Here is a 24,707-nt window from a genome sequence, read left to right as displayed (position 1 = left end):
GGTCTAGACTACTATCAATTATGTCTTTCTGAATACAGTATATCAATGTTTCAAGTTGCCGATCAGGTTCTGTGTTGCGCCTGACTGCGATGGCGTGAGGTTTACCAAGGTTTCAAGCCGTCACTCAGTTGCCGATTTCCCTGTGTTGCGCCCGACTGCGATGGCTCAACTTGAAGGGAACGAATGCTCTGGTTGACATCGAATGGCTTGCGTCTTGATCGAGGTTTACCAAGGTTTCAAGCCGTCACTCAGTTGCCGATTTCCCTGTGTTGCGCCCGACTGCGATGGCTCAACTTGAAGGGAACGAATGCTCTGGTTGACATCGAATGGCTTGCGTCTTGATCGAGGTTTACCAAGGTTTCAAGCCGTCACTCAGTTGCCGATTTCCCTGTGTTGCGCCCGACTGCGATGGCTTAACTTGAAGGGAACGAATGCTCTGCATGGTTGACATCGAATGGCTCAGCTTGGTACGAGTACGACGATCATCGACTGGCTGTTGGACAGGTTTCGATGTCCATCGAGTTTCACTGTAACTGCCACTTAAAATGAGGGTACCAACGTATAAACGGATGATGTTGAATAAGTTATGAACGATGTTTTATTCTCCAACAGTGCCGTGAAACTGTAAACAAACAATGCACAGAATACAATAAAATCAATCAATCAGATCAAAGTAGGATCTATGAATAGTCTATACAAGTTATGTAACAAATCACTTGAAAGTATTATATACTGATATATTATACTGCGTAGAGTAAAGTACCCGGTAATCGGTCAGCTCCGGTTTTCGGCCAATTGGTTGGATACATGGTAAAATCACTTTAAAATACATCGCATAATAGCATAACACATATCCCACACATACCATACCATGCCAGTGTCACTGAAGAACCACATTTGCAATGAAAAATATATCCTAAAATATCACATTTTAGCGATGTAATCGGCGGTCCCGCTACCCAAATCTGAAAAATCAAGTTTCTTACGCGTGTATGTAAGAAATATGGGTACCATAAAATGAGCTTTATTTCAAGTATTTTTCAGATATAGAGCCCGATTTTGTGCTGGTCGCAAGCTCAAAAGTATCTCATCGCATGTATTAAATCAATGCAGCCGTTAATAACAAATATAAATTCTACATCTCATCTTAACTGACATTGTCTTGACCGAGTATACAGACAATCTAACAATAATATTTCTCTTGACTTACCTCGTTGGCTGGACATTATCACTTTTAGGCAGCTAAAAAGTAAATTATCAATGAAGAGGGCAAACCGAACGAAGAACATCTTAACGAAACACAAATCAAAAAGCATAATGAATTAAGAACATCGCGTTGCTATGGTTGCGCGCATGGATAGGCAGAAATTAAAGCATACTTAGCGTATATCATACACGCGCATCCTAATTAAGGGCACGCTTACAGGTATATCAAAATAATTATTGTCAATAACAATAATAATAATAACAAAGCTTCTCTATCAACAAATTATACAAATCTTTTAAACTACTAAAATGACTAACTTGTCATTTTAAGCCGGCGGCAGCCACAACTACTACTACTACTACTGCCACTATTACTACTACTACTACTACTACTACTACTACTACCACTACTACTACTACTACTACTACTACTACTACTACCACTACTACTACCACTACTACTACTACTACTACTACTACTACTACTACTACTACTACTAGTACTGCCACTATTACTACTACTACTACTACTACTACTACTACTACTACTACTACTACTACTACTACCACTACTACTACTACTACTACTACTACTACTACTACTACTACTGCCACTATTACTACTACTACTACTACTACTACTACTACTACTACTACTACTACTACTACTACTACCACTACTACTACTACTACTACTACTACTACTACTTCTACTACTACTACTACTACTACTACTACTACTACTACTACTACCACTACCACTACCACTACTACTACTACTACTACTACTACTACTACTACTACTACTACTACTACTACTACTCCTCCTCCTACTACTACTACTACTACTACTGCTACTACTACTATCCCTAGTATAATTGCGGTGATATAGTTTGCTGTCATTTAGGTATGTGGTTGGTAATACTAATGATGTAAAGTGGAAATGATATTCAAGGAACATATCAACTTCCAAACATAAATTCAAGTCTTGTTCCGCAATTGCATTTATTACTGCAATTTAGTATTTGTGGATTTTGTGCTACTACTACTACTACTACTACTACTACTACTACTACTACAGCTACTACTACTACTACAACTACTACTACTACTACTACAACTAATACTACTACTACTACTACTACTACTACTACTACTACTACTTCTACTACTACTACAACAACTACTACTACTACTACTACTACTACTGATGATAATAATAATAATCGTAATAGTAATAACATTAAGGAGAAGAAGAAGAAAAACAAGAAGAAGAACAAGAAGAAGAACAAATAGAACAAGGAGAACAAGAAGAACAAGAAGAACAAGAAGGAGAAGATAACATAACGAAGAAGAAGAAAAAATAATAATCATAATGAAAATTAGCACAAACCAAAGTCAATATAAATAACATATAAATTCACATTTATTGTGCATGAACTATCAAATTCCTCGAATTTCATTAACATATTTTGCATTAAGACATTTTTCATCAAGTATTTACAGACAGATACCCATTATAAATACATATTTATGGTGAAGTTTTCATTCACGAATTTCAAACCAATAAAGAGATTACATCAGATAAATATTACCATATCACCAACTTCAATTGTGCATTGAAACATAAGGCTGTATTAACTTGAAAATGGGAAAATGTAATATGTAAAACCTTGTATACTTAGCAGATGCATTTATTGGATAGAAGGTTGTCAAATGCATATATGTGCCAACTGATGAGCAAGATTGTAATACAGATTTTTTTAAATCTCATTCTGAACTAATTTCCAGCAAATAAACAAGCCAGGCCAACCCCTAAAACAGATCTTAATAGCATGTTGTAAGATAACTTGAGAATTAAGATTGTCCTTTACAAGTTAACAGAAACGTGCCTCAATTTGATTTTCTGATGTTGATGATGCAGCTGAGGTGTCACGCCCTTTTATTTAAAGGTAGTGTATCCCTTTTGCAGCCAACATCTAATTCTGTATAATTTTGTAGGAATTATGAATATGTCACGTATGTCCTTTCTGTGAAATTTAAAAGTTAGCAGTGTCCTAGTATTCAAACTGGGCAAGGAAACCTGTTTACACTATTGAGTGACTGACTGACTTCTTTTTTTCATTTCGTAATAACATGTATAAAATGAGCTGTAAAGGGTACATGAGCATTTGTATACATCAATAACCTAAAACCTAAAATTCCCAACGGTCGATATAATTTAACAGTAAAGACAATTACCAATTCTAAACTTTTCAGGGGAGTTTTTAGTTAGTATTATCTCTTGTTTATCAAAGGATTCACCCAAGTTTATATTTCCAGCCTGCAAAAGAGACACACCATATTTAAAATAATCAATATACACAACTTACAAAATTCCTCAATCTTTCCAATCTTTGTACTCAGAACTTGGATATTTTCAATTTGTCCTTTTTTCAAATTATTGCTGTTTTCTCTACCTCAGACAATCATGTTTTTATTTACATTCGTTTCTCTTATTTTTCTTCAAGAAAAATATATTTTTCAGTAAATAAACTAGGACTTGAAAAATTGAGGTAAATTCTATAGATAATTAGACTTCCTTATTACATCTGATATAGCAGTGATTACATCTTGATAAGAAAAAAGAAAGAAATTATGAGAACTTGACTTCTTGGCAAAAGTGAAACATAACCGAAAACAATAAGAGGAAAGAATGACATAATACCAACTAACAAGATATGAATTACCAACCAGACAAGATAAATAACACATAATGAAACTGTGAGAAAAAAGTGAAACATTTTTTAACTTACAAATAACCCACTTATTGCATTTGCAAGAAATAAATCATCTAGGAAAGACAATCGGAATATCATTACTACAGAAAGAGGATAAAATAGCAACTAGCGATCAAAAAGTTGACACCAAATGTTGCATTATCTGTTACTGTAGTTATATCTACAAACGAAAAAAAGGAAAACACTAACAAAAGTACTTCAAAAGTACTTCAACTAGCAACTATTAATCTATAAGTTTTAAAAACCAAATGCTGCATTATCTATTTCTAGTTAGATCTATGAACAAAATAAAGGCAAAAACTATCAAATATACCTTAAAATCCCATTATTAATACCCTAAACTAACTACTCTGCACCTTTTTTTTTCAAGAAAAATACCGCTATACCTATGTGAAAGGAGAGACAATAATTTTGCCGTGCTTGTGAAGAAAGAGAAATGGCACCTAATGGATCTTACTCTAAAGTGGCACAAATTGGCCATCATTTTTTCTATTATATTGCACATGACAAGGTGATACACAAAAGAAACAAATCTACCACCCCAAAACCCCAAGATATTTAAAGATAAAGATGAATTAATCCAAGCAAAAGAAATGGGTAGATGGATGAAGGCTTTCAAAAAGTTGTTTTAAAGAAGAAAAAAAGGGTTTCTCTGACCCAACATGTTCAAACCATTCAAATTTGCATTCACTTCATTGACATGATCTATGGCAATGATTAACATATAGTTTGCAGTACATGATCATGTTTCCCTTTAAAGAAATTCTGCATAAAGTTTTTTTCTTTCAGCTGCGAATTATATTAATAATAATAATCTGGGTTAGGTAGCGCTTAATATGAATACCGTCTCTAAGCGCGCTACAGATCTTATTTCCCCCATCATTGAATTCATTCACGCACAATGTGCACCATCTCCACTCCCTGGTTAATATTCCTACTGTATGGTCATGGGCAATTACTAACACAAATGCTTTCGTCATCCTACCGGGTCCCCATTTCTCTCTTGGGTATTGAGTGGCAAATGTAGATTAATGACTTGCCAAAGGACATTAGTGCCGTGTCAGGGATCGAACCACGACCTTTGAATTTCAAGTCACGTGCTTAAACCACTCGACTATGAAACTTCTAACACAAATGCTTTCGTCATCCTATCGGGTCCCCATTACTCTCTTGGGTATTGAGTGGCGAATGTAAATTAATGCCTTGCCAAAGGACATTAGTGCAGTGTCGGGGATCGAACCACGACCTTTGACTCTGTTCAGAGCCAAAAGGGCTTTAACTCTGTGTTTAAGTATATGAGTTAACACCCTTCTGGCTCCAAACAGACACACATGTACATACACATGTACATGACATACTGCCAGGAGTCAAAGGGTTTAGACATCATTTATTCTTGAAAGCGGACTAACTTTAGTCCCTGGTTTAATCTACGGACTAAGTATGGAATGCCAAGTGTCTATGTGCATGAATATATTTTCTGAATAATTTGATATGTCCCTAAATTACCATAATAACATAATTATATCATGGTTATATTGTTGTTTATTAATTATGTTATTACATTTTATTTTAATTTAGTGACAGATTAAATTATTCAAAAACATATTCATATGGACACATGGCATTCCATACTCAGTCGGTGAATTAAACCAGGAACTAAAGTTAGTCCGCTTTCGAGAATCCACCCAATGGGTTTAGAAATTTTTCATCATAAGCACCAAGAGTTGAAAAAAAAAAAATTGTTAAACAGAAATGAAATAATTTACTTCTTTTAAATCTCAACCTATACATTCATTGTGTGTGCATGTATACCCACAACAAAATAGTAGAAAAATTCACCATTACAGTAAATATCAGAATCGTAGGATAATCTTAGTGATGATGCTCTTGCATATCACAATTAGTCACCGAAAGTTGTTACTACATTGACAGTGAATACATAGGAATCCTTAACGAGTCATCAAGTTTTCATTTTTCCCCCCCTCAGGCAACTGCTTGAACAACTCAGTTTGACGATAGATACATGTAGGTCAATTTAATCTTCAATGTTGTTTTTCATGACGAAGGGTTACAACTGTTCACAATCGGTTGAATCCACCCACATTCAAATGGTTGACACATGTCATGTCCCGTTTATTATCATCCACACACGATAACAGATAACAAGTAACCCTGATCGCCTCCAATTTGAAAACTAAATCTACCAATAACATTGTTAAGAAAATTCACACTTTCAGTGCCATGGCTGGCAAATCCTGCCGAACGATTTGAGCATTGAAGAATCTCATTGCATTCACTACCTCGAGTATACCAACGAGAGTGACCCTAGACCCGACAAAAGAGCAAAAAAGGATTATATTACCCTAAATGACTAAGAATCATTTGGTTTGTAGTCGGTGTGGAGTCAGTTTAGCTCCATTTGTCTACTAGAAACAGATTTTTTTAATAACTCTATCAACTGAAGTTTATAGCCTGGAGGAAGCTATGATTGCCAATAAAATGAAGCATTTTCAGTCAGAATTTTACTCTTTAAAGTTCATTTATGACAGCTGTCTAAAGAAAAGCACAAAGTGGCCTAGAAGGGGAGAAGGAAACACCTGAATCACCACGTACAAGGTACGGTGGGGGGGGGGGGGGAGGGAACACATCTAATTAGATGACTTCATCTGACTAACATGCTTAGTCATTCACAAAGTCAGGGAAGAAATACAGTACAGACCTCTTAATATCAAGACAATATCCATGGAAGAGGCAGTCACATTTACACCCCAGTCACGCAACAAGCCCGACGCCAGACCCACAACAGACAATAGAAATAATTACATTACACCCCACGGCCAAAAGACCATCGCTTTGGAATCAGTCTAGAGTTGGTTTGGTGGTGCGAATGAGATATCAAGTGTGTCCTGAAGAAATCTTTTTTTAATGAAAGCAATTAATGGATCAGGGTCCCATTTCATAAGACTTGCTATCAATAACAAGTGCTATTGTTCAATTACAAAGTCGCTAATACCCAATCGAATGTAGTTATTCAGTAGCTTATAACAGTTATTTAAACTTGTTATTGATAACAGATTTGTTGAAACAGGGCTCAGAGTCCCACTGAATTCAAAAATATTTCAGGAAACAAATAATGTAAAATTTGTGTAATATGCAATACAAATCTTTATAGATAGATTCTGCTCAGACACATTCATTGTTGCTATGCCAAGCATGTTTTGGGCAAGCTTTTGGAGTATCATGATCAACTTTACTTGAAGAAATAGGCAAGAATTTAAGATTCCTTAGCCAATTGGTCCCTTGCGTTTTCCGAGTAGAATAACCCAGCCATTATGAAAACTTGTGAGACATATCTTAACAATTTGCCATAGAGATTTAGCATTTGTTATTGATAACAGATTTTATGAAACACGGCCCTGCTTTTCTTGGTCAAGCAGCCATGGAAGGTTGCAGCTGTCTTCATGGCTGTACACTCATCTTTCTAAACAGGAAAACAATATATCTCTTACATTTGGTTTTGCTGCGACAACAAGTGTAGCCATTAAAGATTACCATCCACACAAACATACACACAAAAACAAGAATAATGCTGTTGAAGGGACAAGAAACTGACAATGTGATACAATTTACCAATCATCTACAAATTAATATTCAGTATCAAAATGTGTAAAAAGAACATCCTTCATGCTCTCAGCTGTCTAATTGAAAATTAGAGATAACATCAAATTATAAACGAGTTGTCAAATGTACATCAATTGCTATGCATACCTCAAAGCCTTCCGCCCCGCTTATTGATCTCCTTTAGTTTACTATAATAATAATAATTATTATCATTATTATAATGTCCCTATGTGCTTTTAAAGAGCTTTGGTAATTATTAACCTAGCTTTAGCTCTGGCAGCCGTTATCTGTACACAGTGTATTTCAAGGAATAATCCTAAGGTACCCATTTACCTGACCTGGGTCGAGTGTGGCAAATGTAGATTAATGTCTTGCCAAAGGACCTTAGTGCCACAGTGGGACCCGAATCGCGAACCTTGTGAACCACAGTCCGAGGACGTATCCACTCGACCATGACAGTTTTCATCCAGAGCAGTTTAATGTCACCTCTTTGTGACATTCTTTTTTCTTCTTTTGATCCAGAATGCTCTGAATTACAAATCGTACATGAGCGGAAAGTTCAAAAATTGCTGACATTTTAAAATCCATTTCTGTTGCAGAACATCGTGCCGCGTACGAATAAGAACGAATAAGAGCGATTTAATAGAAGATGATAATTGCACTCTCTAAAAAGGCAATGCGTTATTGACAATTCATATTCACTATTTTAAAGTACAAATGGGTAAGTTCTTGTTGATTTTTTGTCATTTTCATTTACACTGTTGATTCCATATAAATTTTCATCTTTTTGTTTCAATATGAAAGAGTAAAAATACACCTTATTGTTGCCAATTTTAGGAGGAACATATGATAATTTGACCTTTTGACCTTTAGACCTTTAGAATACCCTGAACATGCACTCTCTCTCTCTTGAGAATGCCCTGATTCACATCCGAGCAATATTAACAGATCCTGCAGGGTTGCCCAGGGGAGAATTTTTTTTTTTTTTTACACCATCAGTTTACAACATATTTGCGTACTACCTAAAATACCTCCTCAATGCAACATTCTTGTTCAATAATCCTATGCTGTTGAGTTAAAATACCATGTATTTTGTGTTCCTTCCGGGGGCAATTTTGTATTTCGTATGTAGGAACAAAGCTGTGGAATGATCTGCCAGATGAAATTAGATTAAAAGCATCAAGGTTATCTTTTCGGAGACATCTTTCCACCTACCTTCAATGTAAATGACGTGGGCTCAATCCCATCCCCCTTCGTATTTTCCTTTTATATTACTTGTCTTCCTTTTATATATGTATACACTTCCTTGTTAACGATTATAGCGGCCTTAAGCTTTTACAGGATTTGTGCATGTACGTACATGTGTATGATTATTTTTATTAGTACATCCTTTTCATTTTTATGAACACATTGATGATTTTATTTTTTCAAAGATTTGTCTTCTTTCATTATAATGCTTTAACGCTTAAGCTTTTTTATTTTTATTTTTTCATTTTAGTAAAGAAAAAAAGTTACACGATATTGTATTATTTTGTTGTATATATGTAAATACAAAACAAACAAGTTTTACATTCATATGGAAAAACAAATTAACAGAAAAAATCTTGCCAAAGAATGGAACTAGGCTCGACTAGCACTTGTGCTAACTTCTAGTTCCCATTAACAACTTCACCTCTTAGAAGTACAATAAAACAAAGACAGTGGATACAATTTTCACAGAGCTGTTTCGAGGTTACAAGATTTTTTACAGTTAACACCTTAATTATTCAAACCCCTTGAAAATTGGATAATTTTTGCGTGTTTCGAAACTTAAGAATGAGCGGTAGTCTAGTTGAATTAAAGCCTTTGTTGAATACTTTTAGATGTAAACTTGAATTCTCTGTCACATTCTCAAGAAACATAAATTGGGGAAAATCAATTTTTCACATATATGTACTTAAAAAAATTACAAAACTTGGTAAGGGTATGAATAATTTAGTTGTTATCTGTATATGCTTTTTGATTTGACCATCAGTGACAACAAGGCACAGCCCTGTACACTATTAGGAACTTTAATGATGTTGCAACCTCATACCAGTATTTGTTGACACATATTGGCACCTGGGTTGCAGATCGTTTTCAATTGCACACACTTTACCTCTTAGAAGATACAAAAATCTGACAAAATTCAGTCCATGTTTGGCCATTCCGCTACGTCCATCTTCCGCAGCTCTCCGTCTTGTAAGCGATCTAACCATAGGCAGAACCCGTGAAAGATATTCACCCCTCCTCCTCCTCCTACTCCGTTCCTCCTGGCCCCCTCATCGTCGCTATCGTTGAAACCTATAAAGTCTGTATCCATTTCTCCGCTGTCGCCGTGACGATGCCGGAGGTGAGGGTCGCGGTCCGAGGAGGTTTTTGGCGCAGTGGTGGGATGGAACACGGAGTATTGCTTCTTGGAAGGTCGGATGGCAAGAATGGTCCCGACCTCCTTTCCAGGGACTAGGGTACGATACCAGAACGTCTGCTTGTCGATGCTAACAAAGTTCAGAGGCAAGCTGGACGTAAAGTGGAAAACAAAACAGATAAGAGGATTAAAAACAGTTTGTTTAAAGGTAAAGACCAGTTTTCGAAATGCCCCCCTCTCAAAAAATGAAATGGAAGCTCTTATTACCAATCATGTGAAAGAATATGTTTTGACTAATACGTGATGATACAAATTTTGCCGGGAAACTGCCTACTAATTGATATATTTGGTAAATTATCATATCTATCCGGCCTGGATAGATATAGCGTAGTCCCATATACATCTTTCTGTGTACAGTGCTTCACCAAGACTGGGCCAAATTTCTTATCATTTTGATGATTCCAGAACCTTGCAGTGCACACCAATACTTATATGCTAGATGATCAACCTTTTTTGAACGTTTCCACAACGTTTCTTTCACAATGCAATAGCATGACCAGAACTGGTCTATACCTTTAAAGTTACAAGGAAGGACAGTCTGTAGGAATATATATCTTATAACACAAACTCTTTCTTCAGTTTTGTAAATAAAACAGTGCACCAATTCAGATATAGTGCATGTATAAAATGAAGGGCAAAGGCATCGGCAACAAAATATCCTCGAACAATGGATGTTCATCCCAGATGACTAGCACCTAGGGAGGGCTAAAAGTTACTGGAGTGATCTTTGAACTCACAAAAATCTGAAATTTTTATTTTTGCCCTGAAGAAAATTTGCAGTCAAATATGTTTTTTTACCTGTATAAAACAAATCTATTCCATTATAAAAACTAAGAAAATGAAAGTAAATGTTATTTTCTGTACAGCGCGAATGGGAGAGGAGCTCGCAAGATACGTCACAAAACTGTCAATTTGTGTTTAATTGGTCGCAACTTAAAAAATAAGAACTTTTTTTTTTTAAATTCTGATTTTGCTCAACTTTCCCTGCTGACTTGTTCCTCTTATTTTCTGCTTCTATCAAAACCAACTTAATATCAGGGTGGAGTTCCCCTTTAAGGAGAAACATGTAATTGTCTGAGGGCTGATTATTTAATTTTTCCTGAATTATTATTGACACTGTATTAAATTGAACCTGATGAGAAAACCGCTTGCCCATGGAAGCGTTGTGGTCTAGCAGATATGTCACAGGACTGTGGATCACATGGTTTGTGGTTCGACTCCCACCGCGACACTAATGTTCTTCGGCAAGTCATTAATCTATATTTGCCACTCCACCCAGGTCAAAATGAGTACCTGGTACGAAAAAAAAATTACTTGAATGCTTTAGCGCCTTCTAATGGCAGCTCAGCTACATACAAGGTAATAAACATAATACCTTGGTATTAAAGTCATCGTTTAACAATGTTAAATCTGAGATGCATGACCCTACACATGTTATTCGTGTTTGTGATATGGTGTAATATTGAAGCTCTAAAAAAATTGCCATACTAGACTCATTTTCCCCAATAGACTGTAGTGTTATAAAAACCGTTAGGAAAACAAATTTTTGAATTTCAATTTCCAATCATAAATATCTTGATAATCAGACAGGCGATCGGCTTGTAAAAGTCAAGGGGTTCCTGACTGACCTAAAGGTTTATAATTATCATTGCAGCATGAGCTAAATCCAGGATTTTGCTCCAGAATCTGAGACAAAGTTACCTAATCCCTTTAAGCGCAGTAGAATATATTCATGTAGTAGCTGCGCTACATAAATGGACTCATTATTATCAATCAAAATCCTTGTCTCCTATGAGTATCTACAAACAGGTACATGTAAGGTTTAATATTAATAAAATGTACAGACATTGATGACCTACCGTAACGGATAACTTCCCAATTCTTTTGAAAGCTGTTGGCAGAGTGATGATCTCGAAGAATCTTTCACCAGCAGGATGAGATGCCATGAGTTCCTCTTCCTTTCTATCAGGTTTGCGTACTCGTGTCGACCAAGCTCTTTCATTGAAACACTCCTGAAATACAAAAGAGTTCAAGGTCAAATTAAGAATAGCAGCAAACAGGGACATTAGAATGAACTTCTTGGGTAGGTCCTCTTTTTGTGCCAGATGTATTACAAGATAAATATACAGTCAAACCTGCTTTAGTGACCACCTGTCTACAACAAGCACATTTTTGTTTCCCTTGAAAATGGTTTCTCATTGAAACATGTACTAAAGGAACCTGTCTACAAAGACCACCTGTCTACAACAAGCACATTTTTGGTTTTCCTTGAAAATGGCTTCTCATTGAAACATGTACTACAGGAACCTGTCTACAAAGACCCCCTGTCTACAAAAAGCAAATTTTTTATTTCCCTTGGGCGGTCGCTGTAGACAGGTTTGACTGTATATATAGCAGGATGAAATACAAAGAATGAATTGTTCAGATTAACCCATTGGCTAAGGGGACCAAGAGGGTTCCTGTACTAAACCTATGGGAATGACATCATTCAGTAGTCAATGGGGTAAAGTATGGCAGCAAAGAGGATATTAACATTTTTAGAAATTCATATTTTCGCTAATTGTACCATATAATATGCATAACAAGATAACCATGTACAATGAGCTGAATTTCTCTGCCTGTCTGTCAGGTTTGTGTACTCATGTCGACCAAGATCTTTTATAGAAAGACCCCTGATATACATAGCCTCTGAAACGTGATCACAAGCAAAATACCAAGAAGGAAGGTTCAGCATTCTACTCACCGCTTGGCTCGTGGCTGTGACCTTTCACCTCCCTCATTGTTTTCTTGGCTCGCTTCCTTTGGTTCTTTGCTGAAATGCAATTTTGGGGAATTAAAAGTCACTGCAATATATTGTTACTTTTTTTTTTAAAGCAAGGAAACAGATTCAATTGAACAAGCTTCACATTTGCAAGGGACACACACGTCATGCTGATGACACACTTTTTTTATTTTCTTCACCACCCCCTCCCCCTCCCCTCCCCCTCCCCTCCCCCTCCTCCTCCCCCTCCTCCTCCTCCTCCCCTCCCCCTCCTCCTCCTCCTCCCCCTCCCCCTCCCCCTCCTCCTCCTCCTCCTCCTCCCCCTCCCCCTCCCCCTCCCCCTCCTCCTCCTCCTCCTCCTCCTCCTCCCCCCTCCCCCTCCCCCTCCCCCTCCCCCTCCCCCTCCCCCTCCCCCTCCCCCTCCCCCTCCTCCTCCTCCTCCCCCTCCCCCTCCCCCTCCTCCCCCTCCTCCTCCTCCTCCTCCTCCTCCTCCTCCACCACCACCACCTCCTCCATCCTTCTGACTGCCCTCATAACTTGCATCCTAATTGAAATTCCTATCTCCTTCTAAAGAACTTGAATAAACATTACCAAATTGGCTTCATTCAACAACTCCCTCACACCAATCACAGTCATCAACAGCACCAAAGTCATCAACATTGACATCGCCATGGTAATGTTCTCTTACCTTCCTCCAAATAGACCAAGGAAAGCTAAGACAAAGCACCCGAAGTAGATCACCATCATGAGCATCAGAAGACTACTGCTCTCCCTGTATGATTGAAAGAAAATACTTGGTGATTAATATCAAATATCTTATTAGAGTCAGTAGGTAAAGTACATTCAATTATCCCCCATTATATCACTCAGTCAATCATGTTTTTTCACTTTTGTTTAAAGTAATTCTTTGTTTCGTTGTTAATTGAGGTAAATATGTCTCTCCTGCAGCACACAATGTGGATTGTACTGTACTGTATGTAGCGGTTATATGCTTCAGAAGAAACTCCAGCTACTGTTTGTCAAAAATAAACATCAATACAAATTTTATAATTACACCAGATTGAAATAAAGATGCTGATAGTGGCACTGAAGGGCTCAACATTAATAATCCGATCAGAAAACCTTATAACTGCATTTGGGAAACTCTCAATTTGTTTGTGCACCTTACTGCATTTCATCAAACTGTGGGGCATCACTATATGTACGTAAATACTTTTAAAGGCATCGTTTAACATTGTTAAATCTGAGATGCATGGCCTTACTTGTTATCAGTGTCTGTGATTTATTGTAATTTTGAAGCCCTAAAAAAATTGCGCTCCAAAATGATCATGAAGTGCCTTAAAAAAATCTTTGAGTGATCGGTTTTGCCATACTCATTTTCCCCAATAGACTGTAGTGTTATGAAAACTGTTAGAGACAAATTTTCAAATATCTTGATAATCAGACAGGTGATCGGCTGGTAAAAGTCATGGGGTTCCTGACTGACCTAAAAAGTTATAATTATCATTGCAGCATGAGCTAAATCCAGGATTTTGTTTCAGAATCTAAGACAAAGTTACCCAATCCCTTTAAATACTAGCAAATGTACTTATGGATGAACATCACTTCAAAAGCTGCTTACCAGGATGAACCAAATATGAAGTTATATGCTGCGTTATACAGGTCCGTCATCTTTTGCGTTAACTCTCTGAATTTCCGAATTGGCCAAGCCTGCAAGATAATACAAGACAGAATAGAAGTTACATCATCATATCACATTTCACCATGGAGGAGATGTTTCGTAGCTCTAGTACAATACTTAGGAGCCTATTTCATGGATAACACTTTTTGTTTTTAATACGTCAGGAGGGTGGAAAGCAAGCCCCTTATAGTCCTGATTACTATTTTGTATTGGTATATATGCTGAAAATAGCAGACACATGCAATTAATTTGGGAATATTCATGAACATTTACAAGACTCAACTTTCTGGAATACTCATGAACAAGTACAAGACTCATCATTCTTGAATATTCATGAACAATTACAAGACTCAACTTTCTAGAATATTCATGAACAATTACAAGACTCAAATTTCTGGAATATTCATGAACATTTACAAGACTCAACTTTCTGGAATATTCATGAACATTTACAAGACTCAACTTTCTGGAATATTCATGAACATTTACAAGACTCAACTTTCTGGAATATTCATGAACATTTACAAAACTCAACTTTCTGGAATACTCATGAACAAGTACAAGACTCATCATTCTTGAATATTCATGGACAATTTACAAGACTCAACTTCCTTGAACTATTTCAAGAACTGGTGGTTTCGATTTGGTGTCAGGGGGCTCATAGAGGGGGCACATTTATTTGTGTGCAATTTGGATTTGAAAGGGGGCACTACCCCCCCCCCTTCCCCCCTAATCCACCACTACCGGTAAAAAAAACCTCTTGAACCCCTCATTTACCGGAGCATTTTCATCGTTGAACTGTGGTAGGATCCCTTTGTGGGCAAACTTGGAGGTGCCATCGTTGAGTCTGTAGAGGAACTCCTTGATCCCTCTTCGCTCCATCGTGATGTCTTGGCCCTCCCAACCGTCGGGGAGCCAGGCATGGCGGATCTGGTTCCCTCGCTGTCTCCAAACAATGGCAACCTAGAATGAAAAGACAAATTATTGAGAAACATGTAGATGTTGGCAATTTCCATTTCTTGACAGGTGTGTCTGTAATCCAGCTAAAAGTCGAAGTTACAAACTGATTCAGCCGAGGACGCAGGTTCGAAACCAAGTCACGTCTTTCGGATGGTAACGTTAAAGGTCGGTCCCGAGACGTAAATAATCATATCTGATTGATACAAGTCTGTAAAACCTAATTACACACATAAATACGCGAACAGCTGATTAATTTCATCTTTTCTAAAGATGCACACAGCTACTCTTAGCGTCAGGGGAGTATATGAAAATAATCTTTTCATAGATATTTGGTGCACCTAGCAAGACCGCCTGGAGAAAAAAAAAGAGGTCATCTAATTGACCTTCTACTGATAAAGAAGGTTCTATTGATACAAATTATATACCAGTCCAAGGACCTTCAAAACATGGATGCAGAAGCAATCAACCCAGGTGATGTAAATGGTTACCTGGCTGGAATTAATTCCTTGAAATGCTAGAGCACCGTAATGGCAGCACAGTTAAAGCCGGGGTAATGATCTCCAAGTTTGGAAGCACTTAAAGACCTAATTGTAATTCGCGCTTTATAAAAGCTGAGTATTATTATTATTATTAGTATTAAACTTGCCTAATATGTGTGCTAATCTGCACATGAGGCAAGTCAGTTCATGTGCCAACCGGCAATCAAACTGAACACATAAAGAATTAACTAGTAAAAAATTAATCTATGGTTCATTAAAATACAGATTCTGGCTGAATTACAATCAGTTTACAAGATAAAACAAACTTCACTTGCATACCAATGTAACAACTACCACACAAACTGTTTGAACATTCCAAAATAATACAATATACAGACAAACCTGCTTTAGTGACCACCTGTCTACAACAAGGACATTTTTGGTTTCCCTTGAAAATGGTTTCTCATTGAAACATGTACTAATGGAACCTGTCTACAAAGACCACTTGTTGTGTTTCCCTTGGGCGGTCGCTTCAGACAAGTTTGACTATAGTAACTAAAGTAATTAATTATTCTTAAAATAGGTTCAAAATATTTTAGGACTTACTGGAACAGCATGTAGGACCATGTTGGTCCCCCATGATCCTCCTTTTCTTATCTTAATTGAGAGCTGATTTGGTGAGGTAACCACCTGTCCGTGACATTGAAGGGAGGTCTAATCCCCCTGGCAAAACTAGTGCAGACGGGCTTTAACGTATAATGAATGAATTAATAATGAAGGACTTACTGGAACTGCATGCAGGACCTCCACCATTAACCCTTCCATGGCTGCTGCTACCTGCTCCTGATTCTCAAACAGCATGTAAGTCATCTTGGCTTCATGGGGCCATGAGGGTGTACTCATCACCATGTCTCTGAACGAAGCTCGGAACGGCTCGTGCTCTGGAGTGGCCTTTGTGATCTGGATGACGCACAATCTGAAATAGAGACACATTATTTTTTAAGGCTGTGCACAACAGTGTAATGAGGTACCCGAGTACACTCCCAGGCTTACAAGCGAATACTCGAATATTCGGACGCCATGTTTTTTTATAATTTTTTTGAATTTTAGCTTATAACAATTACCATAACTTGTTTTTTGATAACAAGTTTAGTGAAACAGGGCCCTGGGCAGAATACAGCCAACCTGTTATTAGCTTAGACCTTACATTACGTTGTTCCATTCTCAATAGGACACCAATCTATGAGTTTCCACCACTGTCTTGGGATTTTGACTTTCACTTTTCACCTTCGCTACATTATCACCCTTTGAGTTATAACTACTTTGTACTTCTACTGCTTCTATACTAATAAAAACTTGTGTGCCGATTTGGAAAGGACTGATGCAGTACTTACTTTCGTCCTACCAGATTTGGAGTCTCTGGACACATTTCTTCAAAGAGAGTTTGGGAGGAGAGCCTCGGAAGGTAGAGGTATTTGTTGTAGTTCAGCAAATGAGTCAGTGCTTCCAAGGTCATATGTTTCTCCTGTACAGCAAGAAAAGTATCAAAAGTCAACGTTACTATCATATACGGCACTAATGTCCTTTGGCAAGATATTAATCTACATTTGCCTCTCTCCACCCAGGTGTTAAATGGGTACCGGTAGGAAGGAATTCCTTGAATGCTGTGAGCGCCGAAATGGGGCCCAGGAGTCAATAATATTAGACACTGTATGCCACAGACTCCTGAGAACGTTTTGTGTATCTATGAGTGCAAGACCAGCGTAGCATTGAGCCCTGTCTTTATACATGTACAAGGATTTAAGAGGACTGTTGCTGAGCTAGCACCATGAGCGTCCCTGGACGGTGTGTGCGCTCTATAAGTTTACACTATTATTATCATTAATATTATCATTATTAATAGCGTTATGGTAACGTTAAATAATGATATTACCTCAACCATATCCACACTCTCTTTGATATTCTCCTTAAACACCAACACCTTCCCCGTCCTGTGCTGCACCCCAACGTGCTTTAGAACCCCGTCTGTGTTGGAATACTTGGCAGAGGTAAAGCCGAACGTCTGGTGCTCCCTGAAGGCAAAAGCACCGACCTTGAAGATGATGGGAATGTCTCGGTTCCGGGAATAGAGCAGGACCCGGGGCTTGTTCTCATTGTAGAAGTTGGCAAAGAAGTCTTCGTAGTTGTTATTATGGACCTGTAAATGAGAAGAAGTAGAAATGTAGTCTGTATTCCGTGGTTATGAAATAAATCACTGCACTACAAAGACGACACAGAAATTTATAGGTTGTTGCCTTTCTCCTGCTATAGAGTACCGAAGCTGTGACGTCATAAAAAAGAAACAAAATCAAATTTTAGAATTACCATCACGAGCCAGAGCAAATAACACTGAGTTCCTATAGGAAATATATATATTCAGATGGTCATTTCTCAGCCAATACTTAATATATTCAATTGGTTAATGAGGTTTGGACATTATTTTTGATGCTCTTTTGGAAAATGAAGAACAAATTGAGAATTTCTAAAACTTCACCACTCTTTACATGCATGACTGAAAGACAACACTTTTTGTTTCTCTTGAACAAAAATGTTCATAGAAACTTGTCTATTAGAAACCTGTACATAAAGACCACCTGCCTATAGAGAACAATTATCTGACTCTGTTGAGTGGTCTTTGATTTCACTGTTATTATAGAAACCTGAACATAAAGACCGCCTATCTGTAAGACCCACATTTCTTTGTTTCTCTTTAATGGTCTTTTACACCGGAGTGTTGGCTCAGTCAGTAGAGCGTCTGCCTCACAACCGGGAGGTCGTGGGTTCGAACCCCGGCCGCGTCATACCAAAAGACGTTAAAAGAGGGGAGTTGCTGCTACCTTGTTTGGCGTTTAACAATAAGGGATAGAGCAACGTCAATCTGGCGCTGCTCAGTGGCTGCCGGGCTCACGATCAATTGGGGAAAAAGAATTCCCGTTTCGGTTTAATAAAATTTGGACTGGACTTTAAAAGATTATTATTATAAGCAGGATTCACTGGACAAGAAATACAATGACACTATGCCTCTTGAACTACATGTAGGCTGCTTGGTAACAACCTGAAGATAAAGAACAACACTTCCTACAAAGATCAGCTTTCTCATATCCCTTGAGTGGCCTTCATAATTTTATAGCTTTTACTGTACTAGAAATAACATGAAGACATACCTCTTGAATAAGGCTGCTTGGCAGCAACCTGTCTACAAAGTCTCTCATGGCCTTCAAGGTCACACTTCCTTGACCATAGTCCGTCACTTGACCGTTTATGATACCCGCAATGGCTGGACGATGACGTATACCAAGCACTGAGGCCAGCCTGCGGTCACTGTCAATGTTGACCGATCCCACACCGACACCTGGATTGTGCATCAAAGTAAGCAACAAATTCAAAAAAATTAGGTCTATATATATATAAAGAAAGAATTGTCTAAATACATTGCAGGAAAAGCCAAAGTAACTGAAACTTACTCAGCAGGATATACATTTACAGAGATGATAAGTATGTTGACAGTGGAACAATCATTTAGTTCAGTATGCCATTTTTTATCTGATTGTATATTCTTCAATACAAACATGAATGCAATCAGGTGATGTACAGCTATTAGTCATAAAAGAGGGACCTCGACCTTATAATCAAGAAGTAATGCCTTATGAAAGGACACTTGTTCATACACAAGCTTGGTTTATAATAAAGTAAGACGACTGGGTTAGGATACCACTGGTTTATCCATCCATGTCCATCTAAACAATGTAATTTTATATTGCGATGGATAAAACCCTAAACACCTAATGTAAAGCCTATCTTGTTTATTCTCCTCACCCGAAATGAGAACTCCTACTCACAGTTCAAGTTTTTGTTAAAAAAGTTTCTGTTTTCAACATATTAGTTTGCTTAATTATGTCTTACATTGTACTACCCTTTAATATATATCTTTTATTATTGTAATATGCTTTGTATTGTATTGTTCTATTATTGCACATTATGTCCTGAAGTATGTTAAACTTTAACTTATGTGTATTTAATTTCTTTCTTAAATTACTTTATGGTCGTATGCCCACAATTATACAATTTCCACACAACTGTGTCAGGAGTGTCATTTTTGACAGACATGGCGCATTATAAATGTTCACTATTATTATTATTATTATTACCCCATGACTCGATTTCCGGAGTAATGTCGGACCACATCCTCTCGATGTTCATGCAGTTGAAGCAGAAGCTTCCAGTCACAAAGATCAGGTAGGGTTTGTCTGTGCTCTGAGGCAAGATGCCATCCTGCAGCCTTGACAGAGTCACCCGGCGAGGGTCGTTGTTTCCAGAGTTGTGGAAGTTGAATCCCCCGCCAAAGTTGTTATTCTGCTGGAAAAATTGGTCCGCAAACGGATCGCGTTGCCTGCGCTGACTCTCCTGCGGATCCACTATCCCAAACTGGTCATATTCTCTCCGCTTTGCTTCGTCGGACAAGATCTGTAATCAAGACACAAACATGGTCATGAATGATGCATTTACCTTCTAATTGAAACATTTGAAATACTGAATTTAGAAGCTTGTTTACATACACTGTAATAATGCTATAATATAAGATAAAAAAACATGCTTCCCTTTCTTACAGTGCCTATTTTTTTTTTTTTTCCTGTCATCTTCTTCAATCTCTCTTCTTTTTGAACATTTTTGTTGCTGAACAGTTAAGTTAAATTTACACCTGTGACATTTTGTTGTTGGATTTCCTGATTGATATAAAGATCTTCATGGGAAACAAACAGCACTCTAAATAAAATATTGAATGGCATAGAAGGTAAGGCCCATCAGTTGGGGCCACAAATGTAAAATCCTGAATTTCTTATTTATATGGCAGTGGAAATTATTCATAGTGTTTATTCTCATAGTATAGTCATTCCTTTCACCAATCTACATGTAATTCCTACAATTTGTTACTTCTTCATGTGACATGCCACGCTCAATTTGATCTTAATTTGAATTATATTTAATTAATAGTCTCTCTCTCTCTCTCTCTTTTCATTACAATTCATTGTATTTAGTACAATTTAATTACATGGTATTTACTACAACAATACTCACTAGTGCAATAACCTATAACTTTGATATCTATCAGACAGATCATGCAGTGTGTGTGTGTATGTGTGTGCGTGCGTGTACAGGAGTGTGTGTATGTGAGTTAATGTAAGTACATTATTTAATTTTTACTCTTTCTACTAAAAAATGTTCAGTAGTAATTAGTATTCTGTTATTTTGATATAATCACTGGAGACAGACTTTTACATAAGGCCCGGCCGTTCTATTTTGTCTCCAAAGCAAAGACTTTCTTTAACGTTCTTGTTCTTCTCGTCTTCTCTGCTTATATTATTCTCATGCAATATAGTGATAGTATTTTGAAACTTTTATATGTTTGTTTACCTATAGATATGTATATTTTTAAGGAAATTATTGAATAAAGTGAACTGAACTGAACTAAACAGCATAGTTACCTCATATGATTGCTGGATCTTGATGAATTTATCGGAGGCATTAGGATCATCACTTTTGTCTGGATGCCTAAATTGTGCGATATAAGGAGAGAAAATTTAGAGGTAAGTCAGAAGAGCAAAATTAAGAATATCTTTAAAAAATAAAAAAGAAGCAGATTTGACTTGCAGTATGACAACACTTCTTACACCATGTCAAGCTTAAGATTTCTGCAAAGCAATCAAGCCATATCGGAAATGACTCAAAAGACAGATTCTTTAAAAGATAAATGATTCTACTTACTATAAAATATATAATTTGTTCTCTTTATTATAAATGCAAAAAATAATAAAAAATATCATATTTGAGTTCAATATTCCATGAAAGGTTTAACCCCACAACAACACTACAAATGCCCATCTTAAGGGTTGTTCCCCTTTTAGTCTTTACCGGTAGGGGAACTGGTCCGAGAATAAGGACCGTCCGCACAAACGACGATCGTCTTCGTAAACGCGGACAGACGCCCAGCAAAAATAAAGATCGTCCACATTTTTGCTGACGACTCTGATTTCTGATCCGCACGTTTAGCGATGCTAAGAAAATGGGTTTCGCTATGATTTTCTTGATGCATTTTACATGGACTTTGAACAGAGACAGTCACGTTATGAGCGATAAATCCTCAGGAAGATGGACAACCTATAAAAGTAGAGGGTGAAATGGGGGTATTTTATTACACAGAAACTGTTTTTTGCATCGCCAGTGCTGCAATGCGCTGCCAAAGTTTTTTAAAAAAAAGTCCTTATTTTCAAGGACGCGTTTTGTCCGTGTATACAAGGATATCCTCATTTATGAGGTCGTCTATACAGACTAGATCTACCTCAAATGATGATGCAAATGATAATGTCAATAATTTCAAATTTGATCCTTTGCTTTGCCTTTGGCTTTGTCTTTGAAATACTTACAAAGTCTACTCAGCTCAGCTTGATAGAGGCACACACAATTTGTAATTTAGCAGTCCACAGTCAGTGGGCATAGCTTAGCTTGGGCCTTATGACACCTACCCCCCCCCCCCCCTCCCCCACGCACACATACACACACCACTAAAACTACACTTAACAAGCCACCGCCCCAGCATCGATCGCATCAGCATCATTAATCGTCACACAAAAACAGGACAAACCTCATACACACACGATTATGAGTACGTGGGACAACAATAAATGGACATGTACACATTACCATTCGCGAGCGAGCTTCTTGTAAGCTCGTTTAATCTCCGGCTGAGATGCTGATTTGGAAACAGATAATGTCTTGTACGGATTTAGAGAGCACTCAAACAGACCAGCAGATACAATTATCAAAAAGAGGATGAAAACCGGTGATTTCGCCATTTTGTTCCGCATTATTCGTAGATTTTCGCAACAATGACATCAATAAAATAGTCTCATTTACAGTCGTTTTCTAGCAATTGGCCTTATGTACGGGGGCGGGGGGGGGGGGGGGATTCCAGCGATGTAAACCTTCTTTTATGTTTTCTCCTGTTAATTTATGCAAAATCAATGACTTGAGGGGGGATTCCAATGACGATTTCGAAAATTGTCTGAGGCCAACTCCATTGTTTACTATATAGTCTAGTCCTATCTAGCCCCCGGCCCCCCTCTCCCGCCCCCCCGCCCCCCTGCCCCCCCCCCCCCCCACCCCACCCCAAAGTGAGACGCTTTTTATTATTTACATGCAATGCGCGGGTGGATCCAGGAGGCAATCACCCCCACCCCTTCAAGACTCATTAAGGCCTTCCAAACATTACTACAGTCCCTTTTTCCTCCCTCCCCCCCCCCCCCCGGCTCTCTCTCTCTCTCTCTCCCTTTGAACAGCGGGTATAATGGTGGGCCATCGGGTTTCCAGAATTATAGGGGGCTTATAATTGGGGGCTCCGGTACTTCTAAAAGGCCAAAATAACAGTAAAATCGTGAAACTTTCTAACAATTTTTGATCACATCTTTTCTAACAGTTCTCTATGATTTGCTAGATTAAAACCAATCAGAGGAAAACATTTCACTGGCCAGTGGAAACAAACCGCAGTTGATTCCATTTTAAGAATCACTCCATATGAATATAATTGGAGCAGATTCCATAATTATTTTTGAGTGACTTCAATTACAAAGAAAATGGTCTTTTTATGACTCGATCATGGCAGTGGATTTCAATTTCTCTGCATCAATAAACAACAAATGAAAAAGAAGTGTTAGGACTACGAAATAAGGACTACAAATTCCCACTATAAATAATTACCCATTCTAAGTGAATGGTCGGGGGAGGGGGTCAATTATTTAATTTTGGTTTGTTTCTTTTTTGTTGTTGCTGTTACATGTTGCATTCTAAGCTGTCCTTTCTTGTATATTAGTCTTTCAAATCAGAAGTGTGCTTTAGTAGTACAAATTAGATTCCATGCATGATTTAAACAAGCTCGTGCGATCTCGATGATGAATTGTTGAATATGTTATTTAAAAAGTAGTCGCAATATGATGTACATATTGAATTATGATAGTATATAAACCAGAAGCGATTTATTAGGGAAGAGGGGGATGCTCAAGCTCAGCCCTACATTTTGCCCTCACTCCCCCCGGCCCCCCCCCCCCCCCTCCTACCCTCAAATTAGTCTTCTAGAACCGCGCTTCTGGCCTGTCCCAAATTCTTGGTGGCAGTACTGGCAAATATATGTTCTTTCACAGTGAATTATCAATTCATTAAGCAACGCTTACACTCCACTTTTGGTGGACGTTTCTAATATGTCATCCTCCGCCCCCGCCCCCGCCCCCCCCCCCCCATCCCACCCCTTATAGCGGCCAATTGTATTTCAGTTTATAAAAAATGCCAACATTGATCCTATCCTTATTTATTATCGTTTGTATCATTTTTAGTATTCATGTTATTATTACTATTTTTATCATTATTATTATTATTACTATTATGAGTACGCATCACCATCATCATCATCAGCAGCATCATCATCATCATCATCATCATCATCATCATCATCATCATCATCATCATCATCATCATCATCATCATATCATCATCATCGATCATCATATCATCCTCATCACAATTAAATATGTAGACGTTCAAATTATATGCCTAGCTCTCTGAGGCCAGGCCGTATGGTACTATGACAGCAGCTTTTTTTTTGTAGGTCTGTGTTTTATTATTATTTATATCTTCATAATCAAAGATGAAATATCGAGAATGTTATAGTAAGTTGTTCGATAATTTG

The 24,707-nt window shown here is 37.7% G+C and overlaps 1 protein-coding gene across 2 annotated transcripts; it reads right to left on the bottom strand.

The window, feature by feature from the left end:
• Nucleotides 1-9,717: 9,717 nt before the first annotated feature.
• On the bottom strand, nucleotides 9,718-22,895 carry LOC115921605 (dnaJ homolog subfamily C member 16-like). Of its 2 annotated transcripts, none has more exons than XM_030979219.1 (13): nucleotides 22,673-22,895; nucleotides 21,457-21,523; nucleotides 20,122-20,437; nucleotides 19,138-19,325; nucleotides 17,868-18,131; nucleotides 17,329-17,459; nucleotides 16,721-16,910; nucleotides 15,273-15,458; nucleotides 14,436-14,524; nucleotides 13,503-13,586; nucleotides 12,797-12,865; nucleotides 11,913-12,065; nucleotides 9,718-10,144 (listed from the first exon to the last, which is right to left on the bottom strand). In XM_030979219.1, exons 1-13 carry the CDS (start codon nucleotides 22,834-22,836, stop codon nucleotides 9,775-9,777), a joined length of 2,271 nt encoding a protein of 756 aa, XP_030835079.1. In that variant the 5' UTR covers nucleotides 22,837-22,895; the 3' UTR covers nucleotides 9,718-9,774. The 2 variants fall into 2 exon arrangements, with proteins under 2 accessions (XP_030835079.1, XP_030835084.1); XM_030979224.1 differs by having other exon boundaries at nucleotides 11,913-12,062.
• Between the last annotated feature and the right edge of the window lie 1,812 nt (nucleotides 22,896-24,707).

This window comes from Strongylocentrotus purpuratus, unplaced genomic scaffold (genome assembly GCF_000002235.5).
Source record: "Strongylocentrotus purpuratus isolate Spur 01 unplaced genomic scaffold, Spur_5.0 spur5_contig_816, whole genome shotgun sequence".
In the NCBI taxonomy this organism is placed as follows: Eukaryota; Metazoa; Echinodermata; class Echinoidea; order Camarodonta; family Strongylocentrotidae; genus Strongylocentrotus; species Strongylocentrotus purpuratus.
Note: the sequence above shows the minus strand (reverse complement) of the source record. Positions and strands in the feature narration are given on the sequence as shown.